General features: G+C 29.2%; 6 protein-coding genes across 11 annotated transcripts; 3 read left to right on the forward strand and 3 right to left on the reverse strand.

The window, feature by feature from the left end:
* Positions 1-17: 17 nt before the first annotated feature.
* vnc (GNAT family N-acetyltransferase vnc) lies at positions 18-1,681 on the reverse strand. Of its 3 annotated transcripts, none has more exons than XM_035084594.1 (2): positions 1,580-1,681; positions 18-1,007 (listed from the first exon to the last, which is right to left on the reverse strand). In XM_035084594.1, the coding sequence occupies exon 2, from the start codon at positions 794-796 to the stop codon at positions 233-235; it is 564 nt and encodes a 187-aa protein (XP_034940485.1). In that variant the 5' UTR covers positions 797-1,007; positions 1,580-1,681; the 3' UTR covers positions 18-232. The 3 variants fall into 3 exon arrangements, with proteins under 3 accessions (XP_034940485.1, XP_034940486.1, XP_034940484.1); XM_035084595.1 differs by lacking the exon at positions 1,580-1,681 and adding an exon at positions 1,297-1,442; XM_035084593.1 differs by lacking the exon at positions 1,580-1,681 and adding an exon at positions 1,170-1,440.
* A 66-nt stretch (positions 1,682-1,747) lies between these two features.
* Positions 1,748-7,564, forward strand: SA (stromal antigen). 2 transcript variants are annotated; one of them, XM_035084839.1, is made up of 9 exons: positions 1,748-1,874; positions 2,000-2,228; positions 2,394-5,516; positions 5,595-5,761; positions 5,849-5,900; positions 6,754-6,789; positions 6,868-7,032; positions 7,092-7,176; positions 7,341-7,564. In XM_035084839.1, the coding sequence occupies exons 2-9, from the start codon at positions 2,062-2,064 to the stop codon at positions 7,356-7,358; spliced, it is 3,813 nt and encodes a 1,270-aa protein (XP_034940730.1). In that variant the 5' UTR covers positions 1,748-1,874; positions 2,000-2,061; the 3' UTR covers positions 7,359-7,564. The 2 variants fall into 2 exon arrangements, with proteins under 2 accessions (XP_034940730.1, XP_034940731.1); XM_035084840.1 differs by lacking the exons at positions 6,754-6,789; positions 6,868-7,032; positions 7,092-7,176; positions 7,341-7,564 and adding an exon at positions 6,280-6,544.
* Positions 7,565-7,625: 61 nt separating this feature from the next.
* Positions 7,626-14,400, reverse strand: mud (mushroom body defect). Of its 2 annotated transcripts, XM_035084836.1 has the most exons (7): positions 14,220-14,400; positions 14,025-14,116; positions 8,610-13,947; positions 8,421-8,510; positions 8,259-8,321; positions 8,028-8,153; positions 7,626-7,804 (listed from the first exon to the last, which is right to left on the reverse strand). In XM_035084836.1, the coding sequence occupies exons 1-7, from the start codon at positions 14,250-14,252 to the stop codon at positions 7,733-7,735; spliced, it is 5,814 nt and encodes a 1,937-aa protein (XP_034940727.1). In that variant the 5' UTR covers positions 14,253-14,400; the 3' UTR covers positions 7,626-7,732. The 2 variants fall into 2 exon arrangements, with proteins under 2 accessions (XP_034940727.1, XP_034940728.1); XM_035084837.1 differs by lacking the exon at positions 8,259-8,321.
* Positions 14,401-16,404: 2,004 nt separating this feature from the next.
* Positions 16,405-19,421, forward strand: LOC118067796 (GTP-binding protein Rhes). The gene is made up of 6 exons (XM_035084749.1): positions 16,405-16,508; positions 16,876-17,183; positions 17,270-17,427; positions 17,561-17,747; positions 17,830-18,043; positions 18,133-19,421. The coding sequence occupies exons 1-6, from the start codon at positions 16,425-16,427 to the stop codon at positions 18,346-18,348; spliced, it is 1,167 nt and encodes a 388-aa protein (XP_034940640.1). The 5' UTR covers positions 16,405-16,424; the 3' UTR covers positions 18,349-19,421.
* A 168-nt stretch (positions 19,422-19,589) lies between these two features.
* PMP34 (Peroxisomal Membrane Protein 34) lies at positions 19,590-21,713 on the forward strand. Its single transcript, XM_035084750.1, has 8 exons — positions 19,590-20,107; positions 20,195-20,255; positions 20,330-20,396; positions 20,475-20,623; positions 20,700-20,837; positions 20,905-21,155; positions 21,242-21,309; positions 21,383-21,713. Exons 1-8 carry the CDS (start codon positions 20,036-20,038, stop codon positions 21,525-21,527), a joined length of 951 nt encoding a protein of 316 aa, XP_034940641.1. The 5' UTR covers positions 19,590-20,035; the 3' UTR covers positions 21,528-21,713.
* A 17-nt stretch (positions 21,714-21,730) lies between these two features.
* On the reverse strand, positions 21,731-24,650 carry LOC118067795 (uncharacterized). 2 transcript variants are annotated; one of them, XM_035084746.1, is made up of 7 exons: positions 24,604-24,650; positions 24,201-24,528; positions 23,022-24,124; positions 22,767-22,959; positions 22,280-22,692; positions 21,997-22,206; positions 21,731-21,909 (listed from the first exon to the last, which is right to left on the reverse strand). In XM_035084746.1, the coding sequence occupies exons 1-7, from the start codon at positions 24,627-24,629 to the stop codon at positions 21,894-21,896; spliced, it is 2,289 nt and encodes a 762-aa protein (XP_034940637.1). In that variant the 5' UTR covers positions 24,630-24,650; the 3' UTR covers positions 21,731-21,893. The 2 variants fall into 2 exon arrangements, with proteins under 2 accessions (XP_034940637.1, XP_034940638.1); XM_035084747.1 differs by having other exon boundaries at positions 24,201-24,506; positions 24,604-24,644.
* Positions 24,651-25,878: the final 1,228 nt, after the last annotated feature.

Here is a 25,878-nt window from a genome sequence, read left to right on the forward strand (position 1 = left end):
ATAATAAAATTTGTCTGATTTAATAAATATAATATGATGATGAGAATGTAATTGAAGAAAAAGAATTTTTTTTAATCATTTACAAAAATCAATATTTCCTTAAAAGTATTTTATTATCGATGAAATATATTTACCTATCCCATCAACAACATTGGCAATAATTTTATCGTCTTTCTCTTCTCATTCTCAATTAGTATTACAGAAGAATTCGTTGACATTTAACGAAGAATGATCACATATTTTTATACGAACATTTACATGGATTCGTAGCTGCAGCATTTGGTACTTTTATCATACTAGTTTCTTTAGCTGCATTCTTTTCTTGATGAAAGCTGCTAAGATCTCGTTTCATTGCATAAGCATCTTCACCATCGGCATAATATTTGGGCTCGACTTCTGACACTTCAAATTGTAAACTGCTCGTATATAAATTCAATGCAGCTCTATTGCTACGTCTAACATGTAACGATACATAATTAGCTTCAAAACATTCAACCATTGCACGTGATGCTTGATTCATCAATTTTTGAGCTATTCCAAGTCTTCGATGTGATCGTTTAACAGCTAAACTTGTGATATGACCATGAGGATTAACTTCTGAATCCTCTTCCATTTTAGCTAAAACATAACCGACTATTCGACCTTTCTCATCTTCAGCAACGTAGCTCAGCTGTGGCCAGGATAGTGCGTGATACAAATAATATTTCATTTGATAATTCTCTGGTAGACACTGAAGGTTACAGTGTTGTATATTAAGAAGATCGTTGGTATTTGCGCAGCGTATATTGATCGCCATGATAAGATAACTAAGTAGCTTAGACTATACCCTGAGTAAAAAATTAAATTATTTAAGCTTAATTTGTAGCCTATTTAGTCTCGTCGAAGCTTCTTGATGCGTGATCGACCGTTTTTTAAATCATGAACAGAAGATGATTCACTCATGCCACCGAGAAGCTCCCGGACAAATCGAAATCTTGACAGAAAAAATTTCCAAACAAGATACCATCCTGTAAAAATAAATAGAAAGAAAAATTAATCAAAAATGTAGAAGATTTAGGTTAAAATCCGACAGATATTTCATGTAAATACTATATGGTAAATCGATTGGATTTTCGAAGAGACAAATTGACCTAAAATTATTTAGAATAGATGCATCTACTGATTCTCACCCAACAATACGAGGACAAAAACAATTATTAAACTGGAGATTACAGAAAAAACAGCCAGCACAATTTCATGCATTATGACAGCAAACAGCACACGTTAATCTGCCAGTAATTCTAGATGACACACGACCTGCGGCATAATCCTGACTGCCAAATACGCAGTTTCAACTAAAAATCAAGCTCTGCAAAGTTTACTTAATTATAAACTAGTTTTTTGTCTCCGTGACTTGCCTATTGAGCTTATTATACGCCATTTTGAAATTTCACAATCTCATATTGATATCGATTGATATTCATCTAAGAGGTTATGTTTATATTCAATCAAAATCAGGTTGTTTTCATTCATTTAATGAGAGAATAATGAAAAAAATCATGTTTCTGAAAATAGGAAATAAATAAAATTTTGGACTCACCAAAATTTTTATTCAGTAAATTGTTCAATTCTTGATCAATTAAGAAAAAAAGTATTAGACAATTTAAATAACAAAAACTTCTAAGTACAATAGGAAGTGTGGGTGTTGACTAGCGTAGGAATGCGGAAGTTTAAAAACTCAAAAATTAGACTCTCATTTGGATCAAGTAGTAAATCCAAACATGTATAAAAAATGGCTGCTTGAGAGAAATTGGCGGTATTATTTTCTTACAACTTAGAGTATTTTATCACTGGAATTTTATTATATGACTCATAATTATTATTTATTAAGCCTAGTAAGTACTTCATATTTAATATATATTTATTTTCACTAAGTAATTATTTAGTTATAGGTTAGTCGATTAAGATTAAACTCCCGCTTGTTGTAACGATTAAATATTTATTGCAATAAATTGTTTAGATGTTTTAGAGATTTTTTTACACAAAAAAAAGTAACGAGAAGTATCAATCACAATTTAAAAGATGATGCCTCGACGTGGTGGTAAGCGGATCCGCATGGATGATCCACCTCCTGAGTATCAAGAGCCTATGACGCCAATGAATGAAAACAATGGTACAGACGGTCAGGAAACTTACGCTGGTTACACTCCTTACAATCAATCATCGCAAACACCTGCACATACACCTAGGTATGAAACTATATTATTTTTAATTATTTAATTCAGTTAATAAATAACGTTGGTACTTTATTGAAAAAATTTTTAGTTCAAATCTAGCTTTATGCAAGGTTAAGTATTCTAACCATTTTATAATTTTTTTTATTCAAGTTTCAATAATAGATATTTTAATTTCAGGTCAGAAAATTATTCTTCAGAGAGTTACAGTTCTCCGAGCACTTCTCAAGTCAATTATCAAGATCAATCGGCAAATGATTCATCTCAGTTTGAACAACCAATGACACCTGCTACATCGAACAGAAGAATTACGAGAAATACTCGTGCAAGGATGACTGGAGGACCTGTAAGTCAACCAAAGTATAGAGAAGTAGATACTGATTTTATTCCTGCGCAACCTCCAGCTACAAGAGGTCGAGGAGGTGGTACAAGAGGTCGTGGAAAACGCACTGTACACCCAAGCAATTCAGAAGATGAAACTAGTCTTTATTATGTGATTAAAAATAATCGATCTCCGCTTACTACTGTCGTTGATGAATGGATAGAAAAGTATAAAATGAATAGAGATAATGCTCTTCTGATGTTGATGCAATTTTTTATCAATGCTAGTGGATGTAAAGGACGGATCACCCCTGAAATGCAAGCTAGTATGGAACACGTAGCTATTATTCGAAAAATGACAGAAGAGTTCGATGAAGAAAGTGGGGAATATCCATTAATAATGACTGGTCAACCGTGGAAAAAGTTCAAAACAAACTTTTGTGAATTTGTGCAAATTCTAGTGCGTCAGTGTCAGTACTCAATAATTTATGATCAATTTCTTATGGATAACGTAATATCACTATTAACTGGATTATCTGATTCTCAAGTTCGTGCTTTTCGTCATACTGCCACGCTTGCAGCAATGAAATTAATGACTGCACTCGTAGATGTTGCTTTGACGGTTTCGGTTAATCTTGATAATACACAACGTCAATATGAAGCTGAAAGACAGAAAGCTAGAGAAAAAAGAGCTAATGATAGATTAGAATCTTTAATGTCCAAGAGAAAAGAACTTGAAGAAAATATGGATGAAATAAAAAATATGCTTACTTATATGTTCAAATCTGTTTTTGTGCATAGGTACAGAGATACGCTACCAGAAATACGCGCTATATGTATGGCAGAAATCGGTGTATGGATGAAAAAATTTCATCAGAACTTTCTTGATGATTCATATCTCAAATACATCGGTTGGACCCTTCACGATAAAGTTGGTGAAGTGCGATTGAAATGCTTGCAAGCTTTACAGCCGCTCTACGCATCAGAAGAATTAAAAGCTAAACTGGAACTTTTTACAAGTAAATTCAAAGATAGAATTGTTGCCATGACACTGGATAAAGAATACGATGTAGCTGTACAAGCTGTAAAGCTTGTTATATCAATTCTCAAACATCACAGAGAAATTCTCACTGACAAAGACTGCGAACATGTATATGAATTAGTGTATTCATCACATCGTGCAGTCGCTCAAGCTGCTGGTGAATTTCTCAATGAGCGTCTATTTACACCTGACGAAGAAGCGGTGGCAGGTGTAAAAACTAAAAGAGGGAAAAAGAGACTTCCAAATACACCATTAATTCGCGATTTAGTTCTGTTTTTCATTGAATCTGAATTACATGAACACGGAGCTTATTTAGTGGATTCATTGATAGAGACAAATCCAATGATGAAAGATTGGGAATGCATGACAGATTTATTGTTAGAAGATCCAGGTCCAGAAGAAGAGGCATTGGATAATCAAAAAGAAACTTCATTAATTGAGTTAATGGTTTGTTGCATAAGACAAGCAGCAACGGGTGAAGCTCCTGTTGGACGGGGGCCTACACGTAAAATGTTATCGACAAAGGAACAAAAACAAGTTCAAGATGATAAGCAAAGACTGACGGAACACTTTATTCAGAAGCTTCCAAGTTTACTGGAAAAATACAGTGCAGATCCTGATAAATTAACAAATTTATTATCAATTCCTCAGTATTTCGAATTAGACATTTACACTAAATCTAGACAAGAGAAATACCTCGAGGCGTTGTTGGAAAAAATACATAACATAGTCGAGAAATCTCATGATAATGATGTCTTAGAAACTGCAGCCAAGACTTTGGAACATATGTGTGCAGAGAGTATTTCTATTTTTACCAAATGTGATATATCACGTTCAACATTAATCGATTCTATTGTGAATAAATACAAAGAATCAATAGATGATTATAGAAATGTAGTCGAAGAAGGAGAACAACCCGATGAGGATGAGATTTTCAATGTAAATATTTCTCTTAAGAAAGTGTCAATATTTTATAGCTGCCACAATTTGAATAGTTGGAACATTTGGGATTCTCTCTATAGTGATATTGAAGATGCAAAAAATCCCAACAAGCAATTCCCAGAAGAAGCTGGAAAGTATGCTATAAGTGCATGCTTCTTTTCTTTACTCTGGGGTCAGAATCAACTGATAGAAGCTACAGATACGAGTTCACGAGCTGAAGAAGAGGCGCAACAATTACAGTACAGGCTGTATAATTTTATGGACTCTATGAGGTACTTTGTTGCTGGTGAAGGAAATAATATCACTATTTTAAGAGAAGAAGCTTACAATAGAATATGTGATGCACTTGTTATATTCTGTCATCAATTAGGAACGCAAACAAACGTTTTATTACATAAACTTATTTATGGAGCTGATTCCGTCATGCAGAGCATGTTAAATCAGTTTATTCAAGAATATGTCTTTGTTGAAGAAGAAGATGATGAACATGATGAGCATTCACGTATTGAGGAACTGCATAAGAGACGTAATTTCCTTGCTGGATATTGTAAGTTAATCGTTTATAATATAATTCCAACAAAAGCTGCGGCAGATGTCTTCAAACATTATGTTAAATACTACAATGATTATGGTGATATAATAAAAACAACGTTAGGTAAAGCAAGAGATATTAATAAAGTCAATTGTGCACTAACAATGCAATTGAGTTTGAATACTCTTTACAATGAAATTTTAAAAGAACATGGACAAGTCAATAGAACCAGTGAGGAATTTATGGCAATAAAAGAACTCGCTAAACGATTTGCTTTGTCATTTGGATTGGATGCTGTGAAAAATCGTGAAGCCATCACAGCTTTGCATAGAGAAGGTATTTTATTTGCTATTACTCCACCTCAAGGTGTTGAACCAGATCCAACGGGACCACCACCAAATCTACTGTACCTGGAAATTCTTTCTGAATTCACAAATAAATTGTTAAAGCAAGACAAACGACTTGTGTAAGTTTAGTTTATTCTGTTGCTTTCTATTAATTAAATATAAACTTTGTTGATTAAAATGTTATTTTCTTTTTACAGATTAAACTTCTTAGATAAGAGATTACCTGCTGGAATGCCATCATCACGAGGAGAAGACTGGCAGCCTCTTCTATTTTATAAAAATAGTTTATTACATGGAGAGACTGATCAAGTTCTTGTACCAAGTAAACGAGCTTACACTAGACGTAAAAAGGATCAGTTAGCAGGTTAATTTAATTATATATTAACAATTTACAAAAATATTATGTGAAATGTTACATCAAATAGTTTAATAATATTATTTCCAATTACAGAAGAAGAGGAAGCGGAAGAAGCAGATGAAGGTTCTGACCATGAGATCATGGGGTGAGTTAATCCTTTCAATTAGACGTTCATTGCTGTATCAACTACCTTATCCCATTCATTTGCTTTAAACTAAAAAAATTAGCTGCAATAATTATGATTTTATTTATTGATTTAATCAATTATTATCTGCTTTTGTAATGAATTCTACAATATTTTTATCTTTATGTTGCTTTTTTAAATAAATTTGATTGTAAAACATTGTTTACTTCGAAAGTGTTATCGAAGTAATCATTGTATTAAAAATTGTGTGAATAATAAATCGCCACTTGCTTCTTTATAACCTGAATCGATAGCTCAGTGCAAGAGGGATCAACGCTAAGCAATCACAATTTTTGCATTTTTTTTTTATTGTCAAAGAAACATGGATATAATTTTTCAGGAATTGATGTCTTAAATCCTGGCCCTCCTGCACCAGCTCATCGTTAACAATCTGATCTTTTAGTCAGTCCTGAGAAAAATACCTATAATTGAATAGTTATGGAGCATTAGGGATACTGTGGGAAAACATAGCAATTCTCATCAACTACAGACTTTAATTGTCCAGTACATGAGTATTTATATTTTCCCCCTTCGGTTGATTTCCAAAATTTTTATTTTTCTAATCATGTTTGAATACAAAGATCAATAAAAATGTATAATTTATATTTTAAAAAAAATTTATAGATAAATAAAAAATATTTTGCATACAAAGTAATTAAATTAAAAGAAATTGTATTTTGGTTTATCGATAATACAAATTTTTATTCATTGAGTAAACAAAGATGTTAAATTCATTAATGTAATACCCATTTAATTCCCTAAATGCTCCTTGATCCTTACAAACATTAATAGTTATTGTGAAAATTTCTTTTAGCAAACAAAAAAAGAAACGACCGCCGAAGAAAACGCCGTAAGTAGAAAATAATTTATTTCTTAGATAATTTTAAATCGAATAAAAAAAATTTCTTAAATCTTTATTTATTTTCAGACCTAGTGCGAGTAAAACACCAAATGCACGATCTAAAATTTCCGGATTTTTTGATACAAATGAGCCAAATACTCCATCGTCACCTCTACAATCAGAAGAACCTCCAAGTCCTTCTCAAGAAGTTGATGATAGACTTAAAACACTACAAATCCAAGGAAACAGAGGGTAGGTTCATTTTTTTCTAATGTAAAAAACTTTATCTTTATGAATTTTTTTTTAACAAGGCGTCGAAGCCAAGAACAGGCTGGGACTCGAGAGCTGCGAAGGACGTCAAGAAACTCTGGAAGATATGTTGAAGGACAGTACATGGTAAGTAGTTATTTTATTTTAATTGAATTAAAAACTTTTATTATAAGATACCAATGCGCTCAAGTATTAAATTATTTTTATCTATTAAAAAATACACATAATTAAATTCAAAAAATTCAAAAAAGTACTTAAAAATAATTAATAAGATTTCTAATTCTTTTCAGGAATCTGATTCGGATTAAATTTGGGAAGAAGTTAATTTCACAACAAAGTCATTACTTCAAGAACTATCACTTTATGCAAATACTTAAATTGTTATACTTCGTTTTTTTTTTAATATATATGTTCTTTTAAATTTATTGATTGTTACATGTGGTAAAGTCGTTACCACTAGAAACACTTCTACGAACTGACAAAATTGGAAGAGATATGAATATTAAGTAATAATTATATACATAAAGATATATATATATATATATAATAATTTTAATATTATTAACACTGTAATATTAAGTAGTTTTATTAGTTTTTTATTAAAAGTACTATTTTTTTTATAATAAACATAAAAAAAAGTTAAATACAATATAATATTTTATGCAATAACTTATAATATTATTTAACTCTTCTCTGTGGGTCTTGATTTACGAAACATGCTACTAAGCCTACGTTTTGGAGTTGCTGGAGTATTCTGAAAAATTATTGATAAACATATTTATTAGAAACAAAATTATGAACAAATGATTAAAAGCGGTGTAAAATTAATTACCTATAATAGTTAAGGATAAAGAGAAGGATAATTATAACAGATAGTTTGAAATTTCCAAAATAACTCAATATTTTTAATTATGATAGATTAAAAAAATGAAGAGGAGCAGAAACAATAGAATCGTATCCGTAATTGATCTTCTCACCTCATCTTGACGTCTTGATAAAGTATTTCCAAAGAAATTTTTTATACGCTTAGGCGTTGCTGTTGTCCGTCTTTCACTATTTCGATCTCGTAATATCCTTGAATTCGGACTTCTTAATTCATTTCCCTATAATAAATAAAAATAAATCAAATCAATTAAATAATAAAAAATATTAGAGTTTAGTGAGTGTTATTGAACTTGACAAATACACTCTTATTATCAACGACTTACTTGAAGTGATAATCTACCACCATTTTTACTAGGAGTAGGAGGTCCAGGTCTTTTATATGAGGTCTACCACAAATAAAAAAAAATACACATATACATCAACAATAAAACATTGAATATTTAGCTATTAATGACAATTACGCTGTTGCTGACTTAATATTTTACCTGTGTTCGGTCTTTTTTCTTGGCTTTTTGACCTGGGAGTAAACTTTGGCTAAGACTGTCATTGAATACGTCCTCACTTGTTGCACCACTCTACAATACAAATAATATTTTTCTATCTACTCAAACACCTACGCGATATTTAAACAACTTAATGATAATCAAATACAAATATTTAAATTTGAAATTTACCTTAATATCTTCTTCTGTCATTGCGACTGGATGTAAATGAGTTTCTACTGCATAAGCAGATCTCAGATGAGGAAGACACAGAGAATTACGCATACGTAATTCTGACAACCGATCGAAATCACTTGCTGGCTCAATAGCACGGAATTTACCTTCTTTTAGATCTGTCAAGTATATATTGTCAAACACTTCACCTTCTTCATCTTCAACGTTAAAAGCATTTCCCATAGCTTGAATACTCTTGACACTGTGACGTCTGGTCGTTGTAGTTTCTTCTTCTATTAACTGAACTGCTCGAAAGTTTGATCTTGTTGATGCATCCGATCGGTCGTGGCTAAAAGTGTTCTCGATAGCCTTAACATTAGCTTGATGACGATTAAGAGAAAATGAATGATTGATTTCATTAATAGTTGTATTATATCTATGTTGCAGATCACGTAAACGTTGTAATAGTGATTCTTTTTCTTGTTGCTCTGTTAAGAGTTTCTCACCAACATTCCACATTTGTGATGATAACTCACCAACATGAGCTTTATACCTCGCTAAGTCTTCAGCACATTTCTTACACTGTTGATCCATTTTGGCTTGCATTTCATTTACTTTCTCTTCCATTTTTTTTTCTTGTTCACTTTTTATTTTTTCGACCTGCTCATTATATGCTTTTTTCATTTTTTGTTTTATTTTCTCGAGTTTTTGTTCATATTCGTTGTGAACCTCTTTCATTCGAGTATCAAGATCATTCTCTTTTGCTTCTTTATCTTTATCTGATTCTTCACTTTTTTGTTGAAGTTGCTCTACTTGGCTCTGCAACTCTTCTTTTAAGGCCGTCAATCGTTCTATTTCATTTTTATGCTCTGAAGACATTGCAGACATCTCGGCTTTAATTTTTTTATTTTCATTTCTAAGATCATCAAAGGTTTTCTCCATCTTTGCATTCCTTACTCTTGCAGCATCTAATTTATCTTTCAAGTCTTTCTTTTCTTTTGATAGTTGATCTAATTGATTTTGTAATTTTTCTTCAGGTCTTGGTTCGCGTTTTATGGTGCCAGATTTTATATTTGTCTCGTAAGAATTAAAGGCATTAGAAAACTCATCAATTTTAGATCTTATAACTTCGAAGTCTTGATTCATTGATTTATTCTCTTCTAGTTCAGTGTTAAGAAGAGACAATTCATCTTCTAAATTGATATCAGTCTCATTCAATTCTAGTTTTTCTAATGGAATTACATAAACATGTTCGGTATTTTTTTGTAAGCATGAAAAAATTTTCTGAAGAACTTGGACTAAAGATTTGGAACTTTTCAATTGCTTATTATCAAATTCACTCATTAATGTTTCAATTTCCGTCTTTTTAGCTTCCAATTGTTGCAGTTCGTTACAAGAACTCTTCTCTACGAAAATACGCTTAAAACTATTTAAATGATTCTTCCAGGATTGACGAATATTTGCAAAGTTGTCCTTCAATTCATAATGATCCATGATTATTTCCTCAAATAAATCTTGCAATGATTTTTTTTCTCGAACCAGTCGAGACAAATATTCATTTCTTCTTTCCCATGTACTTTTCATTTCATCAATCTTCTCTAAAAGCTCTTCGTTGCATCGGTTTTTTTCATTCAAATTTTTCTTTTCTTCTTCCAAATTAGTAGATAAACTATCGCACTTTACTTGTAATTTACTTAAATTATCTGTCTTAGTCTTCAGGTCCATTTTAAGCTCTTCAATCATCTTCAAATAATTGTCATTAAATGTTTTAAGAGCATCAATATCACTGATTAATAAATCACATTTTTCTTTCACTATTTTTAATTCTTTCCTTTCTGTATTTAAATCCGTTTCAAGATCATTGATTTTTTTCAAATGATCCTCATTTGTTTGTTTTAATGATTCACATTCACAGTTTTTTTCTTCAATTTGTGTTTTATACTGTTGAATATTAGCTTCAAATATTTTCTTCATTTCCACGTGTTTTTTCTCAAGAGATTCGAACTCTAAATTTTTATCAGCAAAAGCCTTAGACTGTGCCTGCATTACACTTTCATGACTTGTTCTTACTTCTTGCAAATTCACAATTACTTCTTTCATCTTCAGCTCTGATTCAATTTTTTCTTTAGTCAACTGCTCTAGTTTCGTACTTATAACTCCAAGTGATTCTTCCTGCAATTTTTTCTCTAACTTTAATGTTTCACAAATGCTTTGTGCAGCTAACAATTTTTTTTCTAGAGAATTGATGATTTCATTGGAAGAATTCTCACGTTCTTGATAACTACTCATAGTTCGTTCTTGAATTCTTTTCAGTTCTTCAATTTGTAGTTCCATTTCTTTACATTCCATATTTTTGCCTTCCAATTCACGACATACATCATTCAATTTATTCTGTAGTAAATCGCGATCGCTCATTAATTCTTGAGCTTTAGAATTTCGTTTAGCAAGTTCGATTTTGGCAGTAGAAAGATCAGAATTTAATAGTTCACAAAGTGAATTTAATTCATCAATTTTTCTTTTATCAGCTATTTCTCTTTTCTCATTATTTTGTAACATTTCATTTATTTTCGACTCTAATTCACGTTTATTATCCATCAAAATCGCAGCTCTTTCACGTTCATTGGCAAGCTGACTTTGAAGCTCTTCACGGAGCTCCCTTAATTCACAAAGTTCCATTTCCAAAGTTGATAGAGACTTTTCACTGGAAGTTATTTTATCTTCCAACAGGGATATGTTTTGTTTTAATTTATCAATTTCATTATTTTTTGCACCAAACTCATTTAATAAACCTTCATATTCTTCCGTTTTTTGTTTAATAATACCTTCATAACGCTGTTCGTTTTCTAAGTGCCTTAAAATGGTATTTTCCAAATTATTTATTTTTTCATGATCATTTTTCGCTATCTCTTCCGACTTTAACAATTTAGATGACAATGAATTTACTTCAGAATTCATATAATTAAGCTCATCACATGATTTCTGGATAGCGTGATTTTTTTCTTCAATAATTTTTTCGAACTGTTCTTTTTCTTGCAAAAGTTCAGTAACATTTTTTTCTAAATTAAGGATTTTACTTTCAGTATTCTGTTTTAATTCTTCCAATCGAGAGATATTATCTTGCAATGAGTTATTTTCTAAACTTTTGTTGTCAAGCTCTTGAGTCAATTTATTGAAAGCTTCATTTTTTTGTTCGATAAATACTTCCAATCGTTCCTTGTCTTCTGATAATGCAACAACATTATTTTCTAAATTATGAATTTTATCATGTGCAATTTGCTTTTCTTTCTCTATTTCTGATATTTGATGTTTCAATGAAATATTCTCAGAATTTTTGTTCTCTATTTCATTGCTTAATTGTGTAAATTCTTGATCCTTTTGTTCAATAGTTCTTTCAAATTGTTTCTTTTCTTCCAGATATTCAGAAATATTATTTTCTAAATAGAGTATTTTTGTTTGTAAATCATTTATTATCTGCCCTAATTCCATTATTTTAGTATTTAATGAGTTAATTTCTGAATTTTTATCATCAAGGTCTGTAGATAATTTGTTCAAGTCTATACTTTGATGCTCGATGGTTTCTTGTAATTTTTTATTTTCTTGTAAATTCATAGAAATATCATTTTCTAAGTTAATAATTTTTTCTCTTGAAGTTTCGACTGTTTTTTCGAGCTCTACTATTTTATCATTCAATAAATGAATCTCTGAATTTCTAGATTCAAGATCTTTAGCAAAATTCTCTAATTCTTCGCTTTTCTGTTGAATAGTTTGTTCAAATCTTTGTTTTTCTTCTAAATGTATAGAGATATTTTGTTCCAAATAATTAATTTTTTCTTCTAGACTCTCTTTCATTAATTTATGCTGATCTGCTTGTGTATTTAATAGTTCTTCTAAAGAATTTATTTTAGTCTCTGCTACTGAAAGTTTCATTACCAATACTTCTTTGGTTGCAACAGTTTGAGCTAGAGTATCTTCCGTAGTATCGAATAAAATTTTCAAATTATTCAATTCTTCTTTGACAGATGACAATTGTAACTCTACTTTAGTTTTATTTTCCTCTGTTTCTTTTAAAACTGTTTGTTTAGCAGCAATAGCTTCTTTTAATTTTTCTAAATCATCTGTCAAAGATTTTTTTTCCATTTCTAAAATATTTATTTGACATTGTCTTTTTTCTAATTTATCCTCAGTTATTTCCAGTGCCATTTTGAATTCATCCAAAGTTGATACTTTTTCGTTAAGTAAATCATTCAAATTCTTAAATTCTTGACATTCCTGAATAGCTTCGTTCAACTTTTGATTAACATTATCAAGTTCATGTTTAAGTTTTTCTGATTCTTCATGAGCTTCTTTCAATTGTATATCAATAATAGAACTAGCAGCTTCACTAACATTTAGTCCGGGTGTTGATGGTCTACGCAAATGTACTTGCGGCGTGTTTTCGATTTCAAAACTTTGTTCTGTATCTGGTGGATGTTTTTGTATTTTTTTAATATGAGCTCTTAGTTCTTCATTTTGCATTCTTAAATCCAACAATTCATGCGTTTTTATTTCTAGTTGATTGATCAAAGACTCCATTTTATCTTCACACTCACTGACTCTTGCATTCAGCGTTGTACTGCATCGTTCTTTTGAGGCTAAACGACGTGTTAAGTTCTCTTGCTGTTCTTCAAACTGGTTAATTACTGATTGAAGTTTCGCATTATGTGTTTCTAGGTCTTTAATCTCTCTTTTTAAATATTCTTCTAAATTATCATCTTTGTCTTTGCGGCAAGACTTGGGCGTTTTTGTATTTGTGTTCTCTATTCTAAGTGCTCTCAATTCTTCATTTTTTTTATTTAACTGTTTCTGTAAATGTTGTACTCTGTCTTCTAACTTTTTTACATCTTCTTTTAAATCTATTGTTTCAAATTTCGCTGTCTCTAATTCTGCTTTGCACTGTCGTAGTTCGCGATTGCACTGATTTATTATTTTATATCTGTAAGCAGAATTAGCTGCTGGTGAAGTGAGAAAAGTTCTAAGTGGGCGTTCTTTTGGCGTCATCGGAGGTGTTTTAGGAGCACTATCAGCAAGTTCTATGATGCTTTCACGTAATATGTCAAATGTTAGGTCTTTGCCATAAGGTAAAACTAGTTCTAGAAACTGTTTGATAATAATTTGAGTATCATTCTTCAAAGAATACATCGGTTTGTGGAATTTGACTCTCTGTGAAGCACTTATGAGTAATACTGATACATAATAAACATGCTCTGATGTATTATCAACATCATTCTTGTCGATTTCTAAACCTGGATATTCTTCTTTGATGAATTTTGATATTTCCAAAGACTGATCAAGATTTTCTGCAGGAGCTGGACTTTTTCTTCAAATAAAAAAAAAATGAATATAAACAAAAACCTCTAATAAATACATACAAACGACATTAAATGAAATACTTACAGTTCTTCAATAAATTTCGAATAAATTTTGGAATCATTTTGTAATTCATCAATATTAGATATTGGCTTATCACAGACATCCAAACAATTTATCTGAAAAATAAATAATAACAGAAAAATATTTTTGTAGCTAAAAAATAAGAGGCGTCAGTAATAAAAACAATGTTAATATTAAAGATCTTGGAAAAATTCTTACCCATTCAACAATTACTTGACTCCAATATTCCATGATTTACTGTACACTTTTATTTCAAGTATTTTTAAGTCATAAATGTTATCTGGTTTTACGTAAATAAACAACAAACAAATTTTGTGAAAAATGCAGTTGAGCGTACCAAGCCAATGCTCCGTTTTTTCGGTTACACTACCTATTTCAAACCGTCAGATCCCAAAAGAGACTCTAACCTAAACTGATCTGACGCTTCATCAAGCTCCATCTACAACTCAAAGAGCGGGAAATTGGAATAGCGTTGTCTCGAATATGAATTCAGATATAACAACTAATATCTGAATTGATCAATAGCAATTAAATAATTAATTATTTCGTTAATATATTCTAACTTTAGATAATTGTATATTTCCACGTCTTTTCCAATTCATTTTTGCGGTCGGAAATTATTCAACCAATAACCAATAACCAATAACCGGGTGTATGAACCAGGCATTGATAAAGCAGAGTGTATTCTTTGCAATTATTGATAGAGAAAATGCTTGAAACATTTCATAAAAACTACAGAGGGCACATGTCTCTAATTTAAATCGTCGATTTTCATCATTTAAAAATTAATTAAGATAATTATAAAATAATTAAATTTTAATTAAAGTGGACAACTTTATTGTTTTAATGCAATTGTATTATTAATGCCCTCATTTCTTAATTAACTTGACATAATTTTTAATTCAAAGAGTACTTGGCATTTTAGCAAGCAAAAATCTTGAACTTTAATAATAAATAATAAGGATAATAATCACAGTTAATTTAACATAATAATTATATGACTATTTTTATAAAAAATAAAATGCTTTAATAAGCTAATTTCCTGGAGTAAACCAATTTATCCACCAAAAATGAATTATTCAAAAATATAATAAATTACCATGATAAAAAATTAAAAACCTGCTGACATCAATTATGGCATAATTGTTGAATGTTTTAAATAATTATTAGTGTTGTATATCGATTATATATTGTGAAGAATAAAATATCTATAAAAAATAAAGAGTACAGGTGAAGGGGCAAGCAAATGAAAAGTTGCGCAGAATCGTAGAACGTACACATTATCACTAGTTTACGGAGAGACATACTGCAAAAGAGTTTATACAGAAATGTGTACATGTAGACGTGTATATGCGTACGCATACATGTATTAGATATCTATACCTTGTGTCTTTAGCAGTGGTTCAGTCAACGGTTCGCACCGCCGGCTCGATCTTCTCTTTTGTATCTCTTCTTTGTTCATCAACCGTCTAAATCTTTCCAGGTTGATCAATGAAAATATAAAGGTAATCTAGTTTATATAAAATAATTGCATTTTTATTTGAAAATTAACCACATCTATCAATCGTATACATAAAAGTAATTTTTTTCCTTTAGGTTGAAATAGAAAAAGAAAATTTTCATCACATTATTTTGAAACCTCAATGCCATTTAATTTATTTTGCTAAGTCTCTACTATTACTGCCAATTTACTTGACAGCATAAAACCATTCTCTGAACAAAACAATCCTTTGAAGGACCCACCAGGTCCATCATATACATGTCGCAACCCTTAAACAACAGACTATCAACCTGTATTGCATCTCCAATATTCTTGAGGTAATTTACTACATATTTTTGGTGTTATTGTCATTGTACCAAGTTTATAGATCAACAATTAATCACTACTTTTTGATTTTTATTGTGTAAAATTATAATTATTACCTCAGGTTTGTTTATAACGTAGTCAACGTACAATTTTTTTAATTAATTAAAAATCTTATTGAGAAATAGTAAAAACCATAATCATGAATAAAATTTATTCACCGAATAATATGACAATTAAATAAAGATAAAAACATGATTTGTTTTTGGTTAAAATGATTGAGGCTATAGTAGAGTACAGTCTGATTGAGATTTTCGATTTGATAACATGATTTTTTGTTCATCAATGTATATATTTAACTATCTGTATAGTGGAAACAGCTGTTCTCCGACTTGTTGCATTATCAAACAAAAGAAATATCTATATGTATACATATATAATCGATCTCGTCATCTTGTTGCAGATTCGTGTATGAACGCGTATTTATGTATGTGTACGTAACTTAAACTGTTCTATTATATTTATTATCGCTAATATAATACAGTTTTAGCACTCAATACGCTACTATTTATACAATAATGCTTGTTGCATCAATCACAATGCAAACAACAAAGTTATCGCTTTATTATCCAGCGAAAATTCACACACTTAAAGAGGGATTTTATGTCAAAAAAAATTCTCAAGTATAATAATCAATAAGTACTTTAATAGAAATAGTGTTTTAGGTATTTTATATAATATATATTATATCTGGCTTATATCGCGTGGCATTCAATTACTTTGTGATTAAATACATCACAGTAATTGATTATTAGAGAATATTGTCAGTCAATATCCTTCCTTTCTGTTATTTAGTATGTCATTATGCATGGAAATAATAGTTTCAATACGTTATTTAATATTTACTTTTATGTTAAGATTAGTAATATTGCGCTGATTAATGCTAACAATTATTTGCGTCAATTTTTTCTAATCAATTTATCATTAATAAGAACAAATAAATATCAAACTTAGAAATTTAATATAAATCTTTGATGATTACATTTTTAGCTGGAGACGTGTAGACGATTGTTTTCTTGTGCACAACGACTTTGTGGAAATAGAAGTAGTATTGAAACAATTGGTTCTGAAATTCGACAACAAATACCCCGAGGGCGGAGGGGTGCTCAAGATCTTGAGGGACCAAACTCGTCTTCTGGAACAGAAGATGCTGGAAATTTATCAGCTATTCTTGCAGTTAGCCCCAGTCCTGCATCAACTTCCTCTCAAGAAGACTCATGTAAACCACCACCACGTAATTGTTATCGTCTTATTGTTCTTGGGAGTGCACGTGTTGGTAAAACTGCTATTGTTTCACGGTACGTCAATACTCTGAGATTAATACAGTTGATTAATCATACAGTTGACTTCATCATAATTCATTATTTATCATCAATTTTGACAGATTTCTATCGAATAAATTTGAAGAGAGTTATACACCAACAATCGAGGACTTCCATCGTAAACTTTACCGGATTCGTGGAGAAGTACACCAGCTTGATCTTTTAGACACTAGTGGCAATCATCCTTTTCCGGCCATGAGAAGACTTTCTTTTTTGACGGGTAAACTAATTGATAGTTTTATAAATTCTCTTTTGAGTTTGGTTATTTATAAAATAAGAATAAAATGTCACATTGCACATCACATTTATATGAAATATAGATGTACTTAGCATTTACTGTCTGTTATTTTTAGGAGATTTATTTGTCATTGTATTCAGTATGGATAGCCGAGAGTCTTTTGAAGAAGCCATCAGATTAAGAGAAGCAATAATTGAAACAAAGAAAACTGCCACTCAAAATATAAAAGGAAGAAATAAAAGTAGTCATAATTTGAAAATACCTATGGTGATTGTAGGAAATAAGTGTGACATTGATAATAAGTAAGTTATAAATAAATATTAAAAAAAATATTCATAATTATTGATATTCATTGTATATTTAAAAATTATTTGATAAATTTAGAGCAGTTTCAGTAGAAGAAGCAGAGCAATACTGTGTAAGCCAAGATGAATGTTGTGTATTCGTGGAAGTGTCAGCAAAACGTAATTATCACGTTGATGAGCTTTTTTATCAGCTCTTTGTAGTTGCAGGATTACCTTTGGAAATGGCGCCTAATCATCACAGAAAAGTACCTCTTAGTTTTGGCTCTCCTACTATGCTTCCACCCTCATCACAAGTAAATATTTCATTCATTTTTATTCAATCGTATTATCACAATTGATTGAAAGGTATAAATATATATGTATACATGGTTTATTTTTAAAGCAAAAATATAAAGCAACACTGAGCATCAAACGTCGATTGAGCGACGCTTGTGGTGTTGTTGCACCGAATGTACGGCGTCCTAGTATTAGAACAGACTTGATGATAATGAGGACCAAAACTTGTTCTCTGGCTGCTGGAAATGAAAATATTACCTCTGGATCAAGAATTAATACAATTCGTTCTTCAGAACCGAGGAAAACCTGCGTTATTCAGTGATATTTCTTATGTGTAAATATATTTGAACAAGTAATAATAATATTGAAATAACGATATGCACACATACAGTTCTAAAAATAATTGATGCGAAAACAATCTTACATTAATGTCTTTCCATTTTTCGATGATAATAAATAATCGATATTTTTTAGTTAGAGTGTACGCCACTATACAAATAATTCTGTTTATAGATACATATATACACATATTTTTCTCTTTTTTTCAATTTTCATAACTTGAGTAATGTAAGATACAAATACAAACAATAGCCAACTAGTCAAATGATGAATAAATACTATTATATAGATAAATCATGTAAAGGTAAGGGAAAATTGTAAATTATAATATTATTAGCATTTAAAATAACATTTGACTGCCTTAATTAAATAATACGTGTAGTAGTGAATACGTGAATTAATTGTTGATAATAATAATACAATAACAATACAATTATCGAATTATCATGGGAAACTTATTTATACGGACGAAAAAACATGCACAAAATTTTAAAAGAATATGGATAAATTTTATAATATAAGCAAATTATTTGTTCATGTATTTTGAAGTTGTAGTTACAAAAAAAAAAATCATTTTTGAAGTTATAATATTTTTAATATATTAATAGTATAGTGAGAATAATTGATTGATTACCAAATAATGAAATTGACTTGAATAATTAATAACAATCATTATTCACTTCTTATTAGAAGCATTTATCATAATAATTACTAATCAATAATCAATACTAATGATATGTAATCTTGCACAAATTTACTAGAAAAAATTGATAAGAAACTTACAATTTATATACAAATTTAATTCTCTTATTGTAAAAGTTTACTGTCTTTTGTGGTTTATGACCTTTAAATCATGTAGAGATAAATGTTATATTGATTTTTTGAGAGTTAATATATTAAGTAGGTGAATGCTAGACATTGTGAAAACTTCTAGTATGTATAAGACGCATAAGTTTGCAAATTTTCAAATCAATAATAAAATTATTTAGAAGTTGAATTTAAATAACATAAATTATTAGATATTTCTTTGAAGATTCTTAAAGTAAATATAATTCTAGTTGAACACAATTTTGTAAAACTCATTTACCTTCCTTATAAATGCAATAAAAATTCCTTTCATCATATTTAAAATTCCCGGTTGACATTTTAGCTGTATCATACATGTATTATACATCCATTACATGATAGGCTTTGAGACCTATTACATAATAGAAAGATATATGTATACTCTATTGACACGCGTGATCGTAGATAACCAATTGCAGTATCATCTTATTTTGCTAAAGTTCTTCTGTACGTAATGAGTTTTTAATTGAATTTCAGTTTATTGATATTTATTCAGCTATGTAGTGTACCAAAAAATTCATAAGTATTCCATTTTTAATGTACAAATATTAAATAATCATTTTAATTTAATTAATTATAATCGATAAATTTACATGCATAAATTTGCCAACTAGTTTTCCTTGATTATTAATAATTATAAATATAATTTTGCATAGTGATTTCACAATTACAACTCATGCGCAATGTGAAAATATAATTGTTAAATACTTTTTTTTTACCCCACCACTGATATTTTAGAAAGAATAAAATTGTAAGTTTTGAAGAGTGGTTTATCATTGTCACATTACTCTATCATTAGTTATTGTTCTTGATATTTGTCAAAAATGACAGAAAGTAAAAAGCAAAATAATATATTTACATATGAAACGCTCGTTCATGCAATATCTGGTGCTGCGGTAAGTAAATATGATTATAGATGAACGATACTCCGTTAATAACAATTATTTTGTTAAAATAATTAATTGTAATTTATATTTTTATAGGGCAGTGTGGTTGCTATGGCAACACTTTTTCCTCTTGACACTGTTCGTAGTAGATTACAGTGTAAGTATATAATTTAATATGAGCATCATTTAATAAAATGTAAGAGTTAATTAAATTAATTGTTTAATAAATAGTAGAAGAAGGTAGACAATCAAAAAATACATTGGCCATTATTTATGAATTAGTGTCGAAAGAAGGACCGTAAGTATAACTGTTTATTAATAATAAAATAATTGTAAAATCAATCATTTTAACTAATCAGAATATTTATATTTGTAGATGTACATTGTATAGAGGAATAATTCCAGTATTACAAAGTTTATGTGCCAGTAATTTCGTTTATTTTTATACTTTTCATGGATTAAAACGTTTAAGAAGCTCAAAAAATCAAACTGCTAAAAATGATTTACTGGTCGCTTCAGTTGCCGGTTGGTATAGAAACAATTATTTAATTCACGAACACCAGTTATTTGATCATTAATCTTATTATTTTTCCAATTCAAGGGATAATAAATGTTTTTGCAACAACCCCTTTATGGGTAGTAAATACAAGACTGAAAATGAAAGGCATACCAAATAAAGAGAAGCAAAATGGGGCAATTTCCGAGAGCAAAAGTACAGAAGCATACGATAATTTAATCGGTAGGATGATATTATATTTATTCATTCGAATACACACAATATTTATTATTAATGTTATATATTTTAGATGGATTAATTTACATTTGGAAAACTGAAGGTATTTCAAAATTATGGGCTGGTACAATAGCAAGCTTACTGCTTGTCATTAATCCTGCAATCCAATTTATGACATATGAAAGCATTAAAAGAAAAATGAATGCTTCATATAGTAGCCAAGCAGACGTACCGGCTTGGGTATTTTTTTCTATTGGGGCAATCGCTAAAACTGTGGCTGCTGTTCTAACTTATCCCATACAATTAGTTCAATCAAAACTTAGGGCAAGTAAACTCATAACAAATGTTTTAATAATAAATTTAATTTATCATGAAATGAATTCGAAATTTATTGTTACGTCTTATTTCAGCATGGACATAATTATACCAACCTTTCTTCGGATGCTGGAACTTTACAAATTTTGCTTTACATATTCAGGTACTATTTTATTTTCAGTCTTACAAATATTCCAAGTCAATAATTATATTTCATTAATTTTTTTTATTCGTAGGAAACAAGGTTTTCGTGGTCTTTACAAAGGAATGGAAGCCAAACTTTTACAGACTGTTTTAACAGCTGCTCTCATGTTTGTAGCTTATGAAAAAATTTCTAAATTTGTGTTCAAAATCCTTCTTCATCGTCCACACATTAGATAATATGTATGGTACAAATAATTTTGTAGGTCATCTCGATACCCTTACAATACATTATGTATAAGATAATCAGTATTGAATAATAGAACAATAGACAAGTTAAAATGTTCCTTAAAAATTATATTACAGACAGTTTTTTTTTTAAATTTTTCAGTAAATTCATTATTGTAGTAAAATAAGTACAACCATTATAGTTTGTGCTTAAACAATTTATTTATAAAAAATAATTCTGAGTAATCAAATATTGTATACGGTAATTATATAACTTTTTCTGTAAAAAACTTGAAAGCAATAAAAAAAGTTAAAGTAATTTGAAACATACCGTAGTTATGTAAATTTTCGATCACGTTTTGCGTGTTAATATTAATTTTATTGCACACCAAATCTTGATAAGAAAAAATTATTAATGTTATTAGGCAGAATTTTAACACAAAATTTTAATTATGAATAGCAAAATGTAATAAATACAAACCTTTTCATGTGTGTTTTAGAATTTAATTTAAAATTTTTCAGTAGATAAGCACGTTGAATATTTTCATGCATTTTTTTAATTTCATTGACTGTTCCTTTGACTATTTCATCAAGGCAAATTTCATTATTTATTACAGATTTATCTGCTAATATTGATAAATTTACACTACCGTTATAACTTAGAAAAGCACAGCCTATTCCTGTAGTCCCTCTAAAAATAAAATTATTTATTATCACAAAGAAATTTTTGTTCTCACTCTAATATAAATAATATCCCATGATACCTGTTAGGAATCCAAAACACAACTCTTTTTAAAGTATTTCCTAAAATTTTAATAGCTTGTGGGCCGGGTAAATTACTAAAAACCATGGTACTACGACTATGGAGCAGAGGTCTAAGGAAAAATTCTGGTAAAGCAGCAGATAGCCAGTCCATCACCCAATAATTAATAAGATAGTCGTAATTATTTCTTAATTTTGCAGAAGATTGAGAAATATCATAGAGACGATCGAATGATCGCCAGGGATCATTACTGTCAACAGTTGATGAAAAATCAAATATTTTTCCATTAATACTAGATACACACAATGGTAATAATCCAACTGAAAATCCATTATTAAGAGTTAATTTTTGATTTGGCACTGACATTCTCATTGGAACAACTACTGTTATTTTTTTTGGAGCTGATTTTCCAATCTGTAATCATTCTATAATTATTCAGTATTTATTACTTATTAGCATTTAGATGATTATTGATAAAAATAATTTACTTGATGAAAGTATTTGTGAATATTAGTGGAAAGGGCTGCAAGAATGACATCTCCAAATCTTACTCCAGTTATATTCTTGATATCTCGAATTTTTTCCAGAAGACTAGACTCATTGTTATCGTCTACTCTCTGGAGATCCTCCAACCAACATGAAATAATTTTATTACCCGTCAATAATGGACCATGAATAGCACTAAAATAGTAATATTTGAAAAAATTAAATGTTTATGGTAAATAGATATGAATATTTATTACCTATTATCCATACACCGTAAAGCTTGATGAAATAAAAAGCTTGGTAACAATATCAAGGCTGTAATGTATCTTAAAAATTCATTTACAGTTTTAATAATTTTTTTATAAATTTTTGAAGTCAATACTATTATCAGTTGATAGCAGCTCTTAATTCGAATATTAATTTTCCTCCATGTAAAATTTTTTAATGCTAACTCATTCGTAATAAAAGGCATTGAAGCACTAAGTAAATCAGCTGAGTAATAAATAATTTTTTGTGATTCTATTAATTTGCCACAGAATGATGATCGTTGACGTAGTAGTGGTATATGTCGTTGTTCGTCATCTATCGTATCATTAACATTTTTGTAACTAATGTTTTTTTCTTGATTCAATGGAAGAGAACAGTTAAAATTTTCATTATCAGCTATAACTTCAAGAAGTAATCTCAATAATGCTACACCATCTCCAAGAGAATGATGAATTCTAAAGAGCACTGGTATATTTTGTTTTAATGATGGAGATTGATTATTTCCGTCATTTATAACTTGACATTTTTTACAAAAATTTCCTATCAAAATTTCCCAACAAATGGAATGCTGCTGGGGAAGTGGCTGATTACAAACCTTCGTGATCAATCGTTTCAACAATCCTTTATGAATATCATTACAGTTTCCATCACATTCTTCTCTTTCATCACTATTCAGCCAACGTACACGTTGTTTTAGATTAATCTCATTTGTTTTTTGCCAATAATAATATCCATACTTCTTATTCCGAGTCCACCATAGTTTTTCAAAGTTCGGTGATATTAATCGATCTTTAACTAGATTTCTTAGATCACTCAAAACATCAATGTTGTCTTTTTTCATTTCCAATACTCCAAGAGCATTGATAATTGACAAACCTGATGTATCTTCCACAGCCCATATAGAGTCAGTACCTTCTAGTAATCCACCATAAATATCTCCCATTGACACTTTTAGCACTACATCAATAATTTTTCGATATATAAAAAAAAATATGAGTAATACAGCTATAAATGGAGCAATTAGTATGAAAAATAAAATATTTAAAACTGTAAATGCTATATTTTTTATTGTAGATTCTAGACAATTGTCGATCTGTAATGAAAATAGATAAATCAAATAAAATATTTTGAGAAAAAGTTTAGACACTGAAGAATAGATAAATATGTACCTTAGCTGGAATAATTTGAGATTCCGTAAACAAAATGAGGATGAAAAGTCCAGTGATGAATCCCCATTTAAGGGAATAATCAAATATATTTTCAGATTCGCTATTATTATTATTATTATGAAATTCAATACCATTCCACCACCAATAAAATGGAAACAAGAATGATGTTGAAAGAAATTGAGATGAAGATGATGATGAAGAAATTAAATCGTATGTCATTGATGCATTACCAAATGTTTCCCATAAAATGCACCAAACATCATCAGAATGATTGCAGATTTTCAATTCTCCTGGTGTTTCATTCATCTGTGTTAAAAAAATTCTAATGCTAATTTTTATCAATTAGATTAATTGAATTATTAATAAATAAACGATTTATGTAAAAATTATTGAAACTACTTACAATAAAATTTTGAAATAAATTAGCATAAAAGCTAAAAGCTATCATAGTGCAAAGCACTAACAAAAATTTGCATCTTTCGTTTTTCGATTTATATACTGAAGCTCTTCAATTTTCAAGATTCTTAAATCTAATTATGATAAATATAAATCCTATCAATGTATTTAAAATTTTACTTTGAGTATTAAATAATATTATTATGTGTTTCAGTCAACTAAAGTAACTTCAATGTTAATAAAAAAATTTTTTCATAATTATTTAATTTATCTTTATGAATTTATTATTTTATTTTTTTAATAAATTTATTACTTGATAGTAACATATGTTTATCCATCAATTACCGATAATTACTATTAAAATAGTGCACTCATACGTACCACATTCTTTAACAAATTAACGTATACTTATTATTTACATTATTTTAAAAATTTAATTAATGCATTGTCCACATCTTTATTGGTTTTTTTTTATTTTTGAATTTTAATTGATCGTTTTCTACACATTATATTTGTTAATTATAAATGAATTTAATAAATTTTGACTCTTGATCCAGTCTCAATGTAAATTTTGTAGCCATTGTAAAAATTTTAAGATTAAAATTATGGTGAACTTTATGATCAGTTAAGTATTGAAGATAAAATCAATTTATAAAATTTAATTCCACAACTGAAAATATTATGCATAGCTTGAGATCATAAAAAAGAACAAAATTATTATTTTGTAGATGTCAATAAAAAAATATTTTATATTTACATGTATGGATATGTATAAATAATTAGGCAGAAAATAGTGGGTATTGGAGAAGGCTGTAAGTGTTTTGAAGGCAATAAAGTGGTACATTAAATTCAAATATTTAATTATAATTTATCCACAACAAAATGTATTTGTTACTTTACTATTTTTTATCAAAGAGCAAAATTTAAACAAATTAATAATGAGTGGGTATTAAAAATTACATACACTGACACATGGGCATAGAAAAACAGCACACAATTTTTTTTAATGTCATTGTATTTTTGTACTAATATTAATTACCTTAAAAGATTGTAAAAAAGACTGTAATGTATCTGCATTTATTATTATTGAATTATAATTGGAAAAGTAGACAGTTTTTTTTCTGTTGTGTTCCTTGCACACCTTACCTTTCTCACTCTCTTTCGTTATCATTCTCACTTTAAATCTTCTCTTTTCACTCGACATCGGTAATTACTATCTACAAACACTTAATGTTAATTATATGATGTGCCAAAAGTATGTAAAATATTAAAAGCTACATAA

Source organism: Chelonus insularis, unplaced genomic scaffold (genome assembly GCF_013357705.1).
Source record: "Chelonus insularis isolate UGA/USDA-ARS -01 unplaced genomic scaffold, ASM1335770v1 contig_397_pilon, whole genome shotgun sequence".
NCBI classification, from domain to species: domain Eukaryota; kingdom Metazoa; phylum Arthropoda; class Insecta; order Hymenoptera; family Braconidae; genus Chelonus; species Chelonus insularis.